The 12,714-nt window shown below is 45.9% G+C and overlaps 1 protein-coding gene across 1 annotated transcript in view; it reads left to right on the top strand.

Annotated features, from left to right (window-relative positions):
• The window catches only part of LOC143294199 (mucin-5AC-like), an 89,099-nt gene that overhangs the window by 35,239 nt on the left and 41,146 nt on the right, over positions 1-12,714 (top strand). The window contains exons 18-28 of the mRNA XM_076605630.1: positions 405-713; positions 1,336-1,504; positions 2,886-3,149; positions 5,581-5,718; positions 5,971-6,226; positions 7,009-7,306; positions 7,964-8,118; positions 9,487-9,737; positions 10,298-10,700; positions 10,888-11,049; positions 11,349-11,567. Of these exons, the coding sequence (XP_076461745.1) occupies positions 405-713; positions 1,336-1,504; positions 2,886-3,149; positions 5,581-5,718; positions 5,971-6,226; positions 7,009-7,306; positions 7,964-8,118; positions 9,487-9,737; positions 10,298-10,700; positions 10,888-11,049; positions 11,349-11,567 (2,624 nt within the window). The remainder of the gene's footprint in view (positions 1-404; positions 714-1,335; positions 1,505-2,885; positions 3,150-5,580; positions 5,719-5,970; positions 6,227-7,008; positions 7,307-7,963; positions 8,119-9,486; positions 9,738-10,297; positions 10,701-10,887; positions 11,050-11,348; positions 11,568-12,714) is intronic.

Below are 12,714 nucleotides of genomic sequence, written 5' to 3' on the forward strand. Positions count from 1 at the left end.
GCTCTTATACTGAAGAGGTGAATGTTGACAAAGAATACCACAGTTCTGACGACGGAAGCTAAAGGTTGGGTCATTCAGACACCCACTGGACATCCGAGGGGTCTGTGTAGAGGAGAAGAGAGGACTGGCCGTACTGAGTGAGTTAATACTGTCAATTAATTAGTTCATGTCCAGACTGATGCATGAGCATTGAACCAATCCTTGTTGTGGCATGCGCTTAGAGCTGCAGGGTGAGCGCTGTATGTTATTATTATTATTATTATATTATCATTATCAACGCAGCGTTAAACTGGCCGCTTCCCGAGATTTCGGGGTTGTCCCTGTTAACCAAACCACAGGAGAAGACGTAACATTCCCAGACATGACATCACGTGACTGACTGGGGTGGGCGTGTTGATGTGCAGCACGTGCGCGGGAGCCTCGTGGTCCTGCAGCAGACTGACGTTCGGCGACAACCTGCCCCCCACCCTGCAGCCCCTCTGTCCCCCCAACTCCATCTTCAAGGAGTGCGTGTCACAGTGCCCCCAGACCTGTGACAACCTGGACGGCGGCACGTGCACCCTGGACCCCGCCCAGTGCACCGCGGGATGTGAGTGTGTGGAGGGCTTTGTGCTGGAGGGCGACACGTGTGTCAACAAGACCCGCTGTCCCTGTCACCACGGCGGTAAAGATTACTACGAGGGGGACGTCATCACCATGGACTGCAACCAGTGGTCAGTGGACAGATCCCGTTTCAGTGTTCTGTTTAAGATTCTTTGTCTTCCTTCTGGCACTGATGGTTAATCATGTTAGGACTGATAAATATTTACATGTGCCTTTGCTTTGGACATTTTCACCTAAGTATACATAACACGAGGTACATCAGTTTTCCTAGGTGAAAGAATTGTTGTATTGAACAGTATGTGTTAATCATTGGTCATACTGGTAATGGTTATTTTTCATTCCTGCACTTTTGAAAAGGCAGCATTTTGCCAGGAAATGGCTACCCATCTTCTGTCACTCAATTTTATTTGATTGTATTGTGTTTTACTGTGCAGGTTTTACCCAAGTCATATTTGAAACAAAAAATCCAGAAACTTCTTTCAAATATTGTAGTCGGAAGTGATTTTTTATTTTATTTTATTTTATTTTTTATAGAATTATTCGTAGAATATTGTCATCTTTTTCTTTTAACACGTGAATTGCATTTACAGAGACAGCAGCTTGGCTTGTGGTCAACGCACAATTGATCTAACTGATGCGGTGACCATGGATGCATGAGTTATGTTTTACCGCTGACCTAAGAAGCCAGCCTTCGGAATGTCCTGACATTGTGTGACGTCTTTTCACGTACAGCACGTGCCACGGCCGGAAGTGGGTGTGTGACTCCAACGACTGCCCCGCCACTTGCAGTGCCATCGGGGACTCCCACTACACGACGTTTGACGGCAAGGAGTACCAGTTCCAGGGGGCCTGTGACTACGTGCTGGTCAAGTCTCAGGACGGCGCTAACCCTCAGTTCCAGGTGAATGGCGATACTACTACTACAAGTACTACATCTGTATAGTGTTTTCAAACCGCTCAGAGCGCTTAAAAAAAAAAAAAAAAGACACAAAGCAAGCGCGCACACACAAACATGCACAGACACACATGCGCACGTACACACACATCGACGCACACACACACACACACACACACACACACACACACACACTCAAACACACTCTCTCTCTCACACACACACACACACACACACACACACACACACTCAAACACACTCACACACACACACACACACACACACACACACACACACACACACACACACACACACTTTAAGATTGATTTTAAAGGATATAGTTGAGGGACTGTGACGGAAAGAAAAAGACAGTGAATTCCAGGCTTGTATATCTGAAGGCCTAAAAGCTCTCCCGTCGTGTTTCTTCATGTTGAATAAATGAATGATTTCTGCCATTAACTGCTTATTTGGCATACACCACTAAATGCATACAGTACCTGGGACACGTGTAGACAGGCAGGTTGAGCGTAAGACCACCCTTCTCCCACGTTGTTTCAGTGATAATGTTTTAAGTAGTAAAATGAGTATGTTATAATTTACCGTGTCCAGCCTCGGCGAAAGTTGAAAACCATGTCGTATGATTCTTTTAATACTACATGATACAATCCAACTCATAAGTACATCTTTTACAAAGATACTCAGGTATTGACTGTCATTTCATTGTTTTTCTGGATTCAGTCTGCATGATATGTTGATAACAACACTACTCATGTTTTCAGAGTGACAACGTTTTGAATAGACGTGTAACATCCCATGGAAACGGCTTCTGTTGAATTTCGGGGTTGAAATCAACGGATATTCTAAGTGGAGTACAAAATTTTTTGCTGATATTGTACTTCATTGTACGTGTTATCTTGTCATTTTAAGACAAATGACGATAAAAGAATCTCTTTCCACGTGTAACCGAGTTACTAAATCGATCATTGGTTTATCCCTTGTAAAACAAGAGTCATTAAAAAACAAAACAGTTACCGTTCAACGTTAAGAACAGCAAAACGTAGTATCAGACTTTGAAACGAGACACCTGTTTAATAATCTGGAAAATAAACGTTTATCAAAGTGACGTTTTCAATCTGCAGCCTTTTCTTTGTTTTCGTCCTTCCTTCTTCAGGTGTCCTTTTCTTTGTTTTCGTCCTTCCTTCTTCAGGTGTCCTTTTCTTTGTTTTCGTCCTTCCTTCTTCAGGTGTCCTTTTCTTTGTTTTCGTCCCTCTTCCTTCAGGTGTCCTTTTCTTTGTTTTCGTCCTTCCTTCTTCAGGTGTCCTTTTCTTTGTTTTCGTCCCTCTTCCTTCAGGTGTCCTTTTCTTTGTTTTCGTCCCTCTTCCTTCAGGTGTCCACGCAGAACGTTGCATGTGGCACCGCTGGCGTCACGTGTTCCAAGATGATCGAGTTGATGGTGGGCGAACCGGGCACCCCCACCTTCTACAAGCTGCAGCTGGTCCGCGGGCAGTCTGCCCGGGCAGAGGCCGGGTCCCCCCTCACCGTGAGGGAGGTGGGGGAGTTCGTCTACATCGACACGCCCTTCGGCCTTTCCATCCAGTGGGACAAGGGCACCAGAGTCTACGTCAGGCTGGAGACACAGCACCGGCATCACGTAAGGATCTTGGGCCCTCAGTTTTTTCTTGGTGCTCTATCGACTGTGCCGTTACAGAGCTATTACCTCGTAAACATCCCTTTTTACCCCCACCCCCCATATCCACCACGTATATATTCACATCTGATCTGCGTCCAGGACACATAATCTCTTATCGCGCTCCGAGGTACGGGTCAAAACTGATAATCCTGATGTTCTCCAGGGTCTGTGTCCTCCCTAATCTCTCAGGGGACTAGTCAGTGTCCTAAACTATCCCCAGGGGACGTTCGGGGACGTCCTCCCCATGCTGTTTCGGTCCCCTACCGACATCATTCACAAATCTGTCCCATAGCGCCTCCCCAACCCCTACTGCCCCCCGGGACCCTCCTCCTCACCCCCACCACACACACACACACAGACAACAAACATTTCTGGTTGACTCACTTGTGTAAACAAAGTGAGTATGTTTTAACCCGGTGTTCGGTTGTCTGTGTGTCCGTAGTAAACTGTAACATTGCCATTTTCTCGGCAAATACTTTGTCAGTTGACACCAAATTTGGCATAAGAATAGGAAAAATTCAGTTCTTTCCAGTCATCTTGTTTAAAACAATATTGCACCTCTGGGATGGGCATAAAAATATTTTTTTTAAAAAGAAGCCAAATTATATGCAAACTGAATTTACTGTTATATTTATAATTTTTTTTTAATTATCTAAACTTGGCGCTTTGATCTGATATTCTGACACAGCATCAAGAGCAGTCATTTTTATCATTTTTTGTTCAAACAGGAACTTCTTTTGCTAAGCATGGAAGTTATATTTCTGGTGCATGTCTTTGGTGCTGATAGTAAAAAAAGGAAATTAATCTGTAATTAATGCTAAGGGTGTTAATTTGCTTTAAACTGATCTTTCTCATCGTAAATATTACATTTTGAAATTATACTCAATACATAAAAGGCTTGTGTGTTTTACTCTCAGTGTACAGGGCTTTCACTATGTTCATTCGCCCAAGTGGTCTTTTTCGGAAAAAAAACTAAAATCAGTACTACGAGTGGACTTTATAGATCTATTGGCTGAACCCAAAATCAGTTGCGTACACATATTTATACGTGTTCAAAGCACGTGCTCATATTCCTCGCGAACACGAAGGACGCCATTTTGTTTCAAGTTGTTGACCTGTCCGTTCAATCCTATATTCAATCGACAATACACGATAACATGTGATGGAAAGTTGGAGAAGGAGACCGTTAAATATTTACTCAGAGAAAGATTTGTGAACGCCTCATCACTTACTGGATTATGCCCCAAACTGCCATAAAATATCAACAAAATCAGTTGGAATTCACAGTTTAAAATAATAAACCATGAGAGTTAATACCCTTGATGAAACGTAAAAATTTCCAGTCTTGACTTTTCTCAAAATGAAGCCCTCTTCGCTTCATACGACGTTTAGAAGTACTTGTACTTGGCTCTACATGTTAATAGTTTAACTCTCTCCATACGAACGGCGAAAGAGACGACGTTAACAGCGTTTCTCCCCAATTACCACCATCAAAATATTACAAGTGGAACGCTCTTACACTGAAGAGGTGAATGTTGACAAAGAATACCACAATTCTGACGACGGAAGCTAAAGGTTGGGTCATTCAGACACCCACTGGACATCTGAAGGGTCTGTGCAGAGGAGAAGAGAGGACTGGCCGTACTGAGTGAGTTAACAAAATACACATTTTTCATATCAACTTTAAAACTATAAAACTAGAATGATCATAAAAGAGAAATTGAATCGACTGTGTCGTACATTCCCGGCGGGTGTTACTAAACTTGTACATCTGTCTAGATCCAGAGAAAACGGCTAAATGTTGCAGTGTGATTGCAGCGATGGCCACGTCTCCTTTACCGTGGACTTAAAAATTGCCCTTAAAGATTTTTTGAATGCTCAAGATACACCACAATAATATGATTTAAACAGCATTCTCACTGCAAATACCGCAATCGATTTATCGCCCTTTAAAAAGCATGTTTAAATGTAAAATTTTTGAGCGTCAGTTGAGGAGCCACGGTAGTGTATTGGGTCAGACAATTTCTTCTCACCCGAACACGCAGGGTTCGAATCTGTCTTCAGGACTTTTTTTTCTTCTTTTTTCTTTTTTTAATTTTTTTAAACCCGACGCTTTATAATAACAAATACAGAACACATTTTAACGATTAGATTTTTTTAAAAGTATATCACAAGTGAGTCTTGAAGGCCTTGCTTCTCTTGTTTTGTTTTATGTTTTGATACATCCTGTGTATATTTTGGCAGGTGTGTGCCTTATTAGGACCTCGAACAACTTTACCTCAAGGGTTAAAGTCAACAGGTCGTTAAACTGAACTCTAAGGGGAAAGCTCAGCCTTTCTTCAGAGGTATGTTGTCCACGCGGACTGAGGGCTTGTGTTGTGCACTGTGACAGGTGGAGGGACTGTGCGGAAACTATAACGGCGACCAGAACGATGACTTCAAGGGTCCTGATGGTGGCCCCGCCCTGGTCCGCCCTACCGAGTTTGGGGACAGCTGGAAACTCCATGACTACTGTGCTCCCTCCCTGCAGGTGTGTGTGTGTGTGTGTGTGTGTGTGTGTGTGTGTGTGTGTGTGTGTGTGTGTGTGTGTGTGTGTGATTTACCGTGTTTCCATTTTGATTGCTGGTGGTATTTCCTGTTTGCAAATATGTCTATGTTCCTCCATGTCATCCTCTCCCAGTCACGTCTGCCGCGGTCCAAGTGCCGAAGTCCACAGAGAGTCTTGTTACCTACTTGTACATCTGTCAGTTTGCTATTATCCCCACCCCCATCCCACCCCCAGGTGACGGACACGTGCCTGAGGCTGCCCCAGCGCCGGCCGTGGGCCCAGCAGCAGTGCAGCATCCTGTCCTCCGACCTGTTCGCCGCATGTCACCCCGTGTTGGACCACACCAAGTACATGGAGCGGTGCGTCTTCGACACGTGCGCCTGCAACCAGGGCGGCGACTGCGACTGTCTGTGCACCGCCATTGCCGCCTACGCTCACGCCTGCGCTAACCAGGGCTTCCCCATCAGCTGGAGGAGCAAAGACTTATGCCGTGAGTCATGTCTTCTGTCAGCGTCTCTGTCTGTCTGTCTCATTCTTTTTGTCCATGTATGCGTTTCTCATTGTGTCTCTGTCTGTCACACGCGTGCTCGTGCGCACACGCACAAGCACACGCACACATGCACGAGTACATGGGACAATGAAAAGCAGTAGTAGCTGTGGACTTCTGTACCCAGATTTACTTTCATGTTTTACCTGTTAGGCAAGACAAATGGCAAAAAAAGATCCGGGGCCTTGTTACATTCTGTGACACTGTAGCTGCTACAGTTGATGACAGTGCCGGTGTTACCATCTGAAGCTATCTCCCTGGCTGGGTTTTACTTCTGGGTCATTCTGGGCTGGCCTTTACTGACCCGCACCTTCTCCTCTCTATTTTAACTTAACGGAAACAAACGTGGATGAATTATAATTTGAAAGCCTGTATTAATTCTAAACCAGACGTATTACTGTGGGTGATTCCAAACCAGCCTGCAATGATCCACATACCAATTACGAGGGGATGGGGTAGGAGTAAATTCAGCTGGGGCAGTTCTGGTTAGTTAACGTTAATCCACAGGTGTCATGCCAGGCTAATCTACAAAGATCTCGAGGTTAATCAGGGCTAGTTAGATCTGATTCCGGAGTAAAAACCAGCATGGGTACGAATATGCTGCTGATAACGTTAACTTAAAAGTGATACTTACTGTCTGGTTGTAGTTATCATATGATGATGATGACGATAAAGACGATGACGAAGAAGATGACTATAATGAATGACGACGACCTGCCTCACAGCCGTGGCGTGTGAGGACTGCCAGACATACAGCCCGTGCATCAGCCCCTGCCCCAGGAAGACCTGCGAAAACCGACTGACCTACAACCAGGACTGTAAGGACGTGGAGAACCTGTGCTTTGAGGGCTGCACCCTTCAGCCTTGCCCCACCGGCCAGGTGTACGCCAGCCTGAAGTACCCGGTCACCTGTATCCCTGAGGCGCTGTGCGACACCCCGTCCTGCAAGATCAACGGCAGGACATACCGGGAGGGCGAGAGAGTCTATGATCCCGACGCCTGCAACCACGACTGTGAGATCTGGTCAGTAGACCCCGCTACCACTGTGTGGAGACAGGCATTCCCCACATGCACAGCAAATGAATATATGAGAAGCATTGAAAGCACACATCTTCCAGATAGCAATGATGAGTGATGATTTAAGACTCACTGACCATCAACAGGGTAAGACAGCAGCTGCATTGATGATGGCCTCGACACAGCGCGTAGCCAGTGTTAGTCACTGGGATATTAGTGTTTGTACATTAGAGGCAGAGACCTCGTACAGAGCACAGAGTCCTCTCTCTCTTCGTCCATGACGTGAGGTGTCTGTGGAAGAGAGGACGGTATAACAGAAATGTGCAGCACGATGTAACACAACTGGGCTGCAGCCAAGGCTGAGGGCGTGAAAAAAAGCTAACACTGGCTATGCGCTGTGTGATTTTTTTTCGCAAAAAAACCGCTCGTATTTTGTCCATTGGTTACATACTGGTTCGGTTCGTTCGTTACGAACTTTCTTTACAGACACGAATATTACAACTGAAAACAGTACCCAAGTGTATCATTTGAACATGTCAAAAGCAATATAACAGTACGAGTATTACAAATTTTATCAAGTGATTTAGCACGAAGCTTTTGCCACGTCAGCAGTCGCCAACGAGGTAAAGCGTCATGGTGTTGTGTTGGATGTATGGGTTGCAGCAACTGTCGTAACGGCACGCTGGAGCACATCAGTTACGCTTACTGCAAGTCTCTGGTGCCTACCGCCAATCCTTCCGCCATGCCAGGTGTGTTGTCGTCCCCGCTCTCCACAGTCTCTGCACTGTGGACCAGCTCGCCCTGTCGCTTTGTCAAATGTCTGCACTCACTTCTTTCAAGTGTTGCCTTTAAACCCACCTCTCTCCACAAAAGCTTACCTCTCCCCTTCTACTTTCCGGCCGACACTTTCTCTGGTTAACTATTCACAGGTCTTTTGAAGTTTATTCTGTGGTCCCTTTCGGTCAGACTTGTGCATGCATGCTGATGACTAGTTTAGGAGCGCTTTGGTTTGTCTCTTGACAAGATGAAGCACTATATAGATACCTTTATCATTATTGTCAACATGAGTATTATCATTATTATTAGTATTATTGTTATCATTTTTATTATTGTTGTTATTGTTGTTGTTGTCAGCACGCACAGGACTGCCTGTTTTTTGTGTTCACGTTGTGACTTAGGAATCTTTGTATTTTCTGATTTTTGGGGGTTAGGGAGGCACTTGAAAGAAAAAGACATCCACTGTACTTTTGTTCTCTTGTTTACTACGTTTTCATGCGTCTTTATGATAGCTTCTGTAATTTATTAAACAAATAAAGTAGATGGACAAATGTTTCTCTTACTTCTTGGATGTTTTCAGCGTCAACGCCGGAACCATTGCCAAACCATAATCTCCGCCAGATATTGACCACACGTGAGACCTGCCCCTCCCCCCCCCTCTCTCTCTCTCTCTCTCTTTCTGTAGGCGTGAATGCGCGTGTGTGTGTGTGTGTGTGTGTGTGTGTGTGTGTGTGTGTATGTGTGTGTATGTATGCATGCGTGTGTGTGTGTGTGTGTGTGTGTGTGTGTGTGTGTGTGTGTGTGCGCGCGCACGCGCGAAGAAGCTGGAAGAAAGTCAATATATTTTTGTTTTATGTACAATCTAAGCCAGGTTATTTACTTCCACTTTTCAATCGTATGACATAACTTGCCATCAACACGATCCATAAAACTACAGTTAGAATGAAGATCACTCCATCTCCCTCTCTCTCTCTCACACACACACACACACACACACACACACACGCGCGCGCGCGCGCGCGCGCGCGCGCACACACACACACATAAACAGCAAATAAACATCTGCTTCTGTTTTTAAGACAGAAACTATGATAGTTAAGTAAAAAGATATAAACAACATTATTGAAACAAACAGAATAATTGGATAAGATTTTAATGACTGTTTACTTAGGCCTCACGCAATAGATAATCGTATAAATGAATAATGAAACAAAGACGGAAACGACATTGACATACACATACATAAAATCAACAAAACGTCTTCACCAACCACTTAACTATAACAGAATTAGTTCCAATCAGCCAACGAGTTGACATCAGTTCAATTCTGTCAGCCGATCCAAACTTTTGACTTCAAAACAAAAGTGTCGACCCAAGCTCATCCCCCTTCTAACCTGCCCCTCGGACAGATCGCTCGTCCCCGTGCCCGAACGACGAGACATACGACGCGTGCAGCTTCACGTGTCAGGAGGCGTGCCCGGCCCTGCGGGCATCCACCCCGGGCTGTGCCAACACGGCTGACGCCCACAACTGTGTGCCCGCCTGCCGCAGTACCAGTGCCCGGGCCCATTGTGCACCGGGGGAGAAGAGGCTGGACGTCAACACATGTGTGCCCGACAACATGTGCCCGTGTGTCAAGCCGGACGGTTCACTGGCTAATGTAGGTTTGGCTGCGGCCGTTGTTGTTGTTATAGTTGACGACGTTGTCGTTGTTATTGTTGTTGACAACGTTGTTGCTGTTGTTGTTGTGACCACGTCATTGTTTTTGACGACATTGTTTTTGGGCGTTGTTGTTGACGACGTTGTCATTGTTGTCATCTTTGTAAACGGTATGCGTGGTTATTACTTAAATGTCCTTTATACGCAACTTGTTTGTTTATATTGCTGTTGTTTATGTTGTTGTTTTACTTTTGTTGTTGTTGTTGTTGTGGTTGTTGCTATTTTCTCAAAGACTGACAAGCCCGCGTTGGATTTTGCAAAGGTCAGGAGTCTGCTTCTTATCTTATTTATTTTTTTATCTACAGCGAATGTTGTATAGCGAAAATGGAACACTCTGCAAGTTTTGACACCGCTTTAAAACTGAAACTGACTGTTGTTGTTGATAAACTTCTTCTTCTTTTTCTTCTCCCCCACCTGTTCTTCGGTGTTTGCTGTCATTGTTGTGTGTATAAAAGGCAGAACCCCCGGAGGGGCACACTGACGGCCTGTTGCCCCTTCCAGCCCTTCGAGACATGGAAGAACCCAGACGACTCCTGCTCGGATTGCAGCTGTCAGGGTGGCCTCCCCTTGTGCACAAACCACGACCCCACCTGCACCGCCTCCCCCTCCGCCCTGCCCAGCGCCCAACCGGGAAGCGAATCCCGGGCCCCGTGCGGCTGGAGTGAGTGGATGAACGTAGACAGCCCGGCCACAGGCACTGGTGACGTGGAGAGTGTGGCGGTGCTCCGCTCCACCTTCCCCCTGTGTGATCAGCCTCTCCGGATAGAGTGCCGGGACGTGGCTACCATGGAGGCCGTCACCCAGGGGTCGTCCGTCACCTGTGACCTCCAGACGGGTCTCACGTGCAGCAACAACCATGGACAATGTGCCGACTACGAGGTCCGCGTTTACTGTCTTTGTACAGGTGAGTGGGAGACTTATATACACGCGCACGCATGCACGCACGCACACACGCACACACACACTTTCTCTCTCCATCCCTCACATACACGCGCGCGCGCGCGCGCGCGCGCACACACACACACACACACACACACACACACAAATAGCCTCCTTTCTGGATGTCACACTATTAGTTGCTGTGTTACCAGACACGGTGACACCCCCACCTGAAGACCAAACCCCGGAGAAGAGCGGCACGTGCATCAGTCAGTGGTCAGACTGGGTCAACCGAGACAGCCCTGCAGGGGACGGGGACCGCGAGCACTGGACACTGGAGGAGATGGCCATGTTCTGTCCAGGTACAGCACTTTGTGTGACTGTCTGTCTGACTGTCTGTCTGTCTGTGTTGATCAGGGGTGGGTGGGGTCTGTGCTGTCTTCGCTTTCAGATGCGCTTTGTGAAGGTCTGGTGTGTATGTGTGTGTTCGTAATGAGAGAGAGAGAGAGAGAGAGAGAGAGAATATGTCGTTGTTTTTAGGGAGAAAGATTTAAATGTTTTTACAGTCTTGTACGACAGCCTTCAAAAGTTACAAGCGACATGATTTGATTTGGTTGCCTGTAGCGCTGGCCGTTTTAGTCCCTGCCTTTAGGCTGAGTTCCTATCACCGTAGTCAGTGATATCTTCATCGTTCACGATGGACTTGGGACGGTGGTGTGTGCAGGAGGCCGGATCACGGACGTGGAGTGCATGACGGTGACGGACATGGAGTACTTCAGCACAGGGCAGACGGCGGTGTGCAGTGTGCAGGAGGGATTCACCTGTCTGCACGTCCACAACGCACAGCGGGCCTGCTCAGACTACAAGATCAGATACCAGTGCACCTGTGCTCGTTAGTGTCTCACCCCGTTCCCCTTGTCGCGTGATTAAAGTAGAGTTCAAGCATCTTTTTTGATGGTCCTGTTTGTTATTAGGTTTTCGAGAGAGAGAGAGAGTGTGTGTGCGCGTGTGTGAGTGGGTATGTACGTGTGTATATATGTATGTTTGTATGAATGTGTGCGTGCGTGTGTGCGAGAATGTGTGCAAGTTTATCTGTGGAGAGAAACTTATAGAGAGAGATTACCAATGACATGGGCACTGCTTACAGAACAGTGGCACTGATGATAACAATGAAAAGGGACCTTCTAAAATATCTTGATACTTTCAGTGCTTCCACAGATTTACAGTAGTAACGCAGCGCATTCATGAATTGTGTCCATGATTTCTGGTGCGCCTATTTTGAATACGTGCATAAAATATCAAAACGCTTGCTGTTTGTGTAACTATTTCGAGCTCTTCTTCCTTTAAAAGGCATCTCTCACCAGAGGAATAGGCATATGTGGCACTCAGTGAGCCTTTTATCTTTTATCAGCGAACTTTCACGTTTATCTTATCACATTGCAAAAACATTGTTTCTTTCAATACAACCACTGCCCTCACGACTCTTTCACGAAAAACACAGAAGCAAGACGTAACCTATCTTCATCACCACTCACACGACAACAGGATTTTTTACCAAAGTCAAAGTTGTCCCTATTCAAAAAGACCCTTTGGCTTACCACAACTCACATAGCGTACACGCGTCACAGGAATGCGGAGACACACCACAGTCACTGTGTACGGAACAGACATTGAACAAACATACGTTATACATGTTGCAATACTAACAAGTAATTACAAATAAATTCATACTGTTGTACAAGACTAAATGAATTATCAGTCGTTTCTCTTTCACACACACACACACACACACACACACACACACATACACACACGCACACACATACACGCACGCACGCACGCACGCACGCATATATACACACACACATACACACGCGCGCACACACACACTTACACACACACACACACACACACACAGTATGATGATGTTGCATCATAATGAAAAAATACATGTTTGACTTAATTTCCATACACTTGGTTAGCTTTAACTGGGATGTCTCAGTGGAGAGAATTCGATGGTGTTTTGGTGTTTGTTATGA

The sequence above is a fragment of the Babylonia areolata genome, chromosome 19 (assembly GCF_041734735.1).
Source record: "Babylonia areolata isolate BAREFJ2019XMU chromosome 19, ASM4173473v1, whole genome shotgun sequence".
Taxonomy (NCBI): Eukaryota; Metazoa; Mollusca; class Gastropoda; order Neogastropoda; family Buccinidae; genus Babylonia; species Babylonia areolata.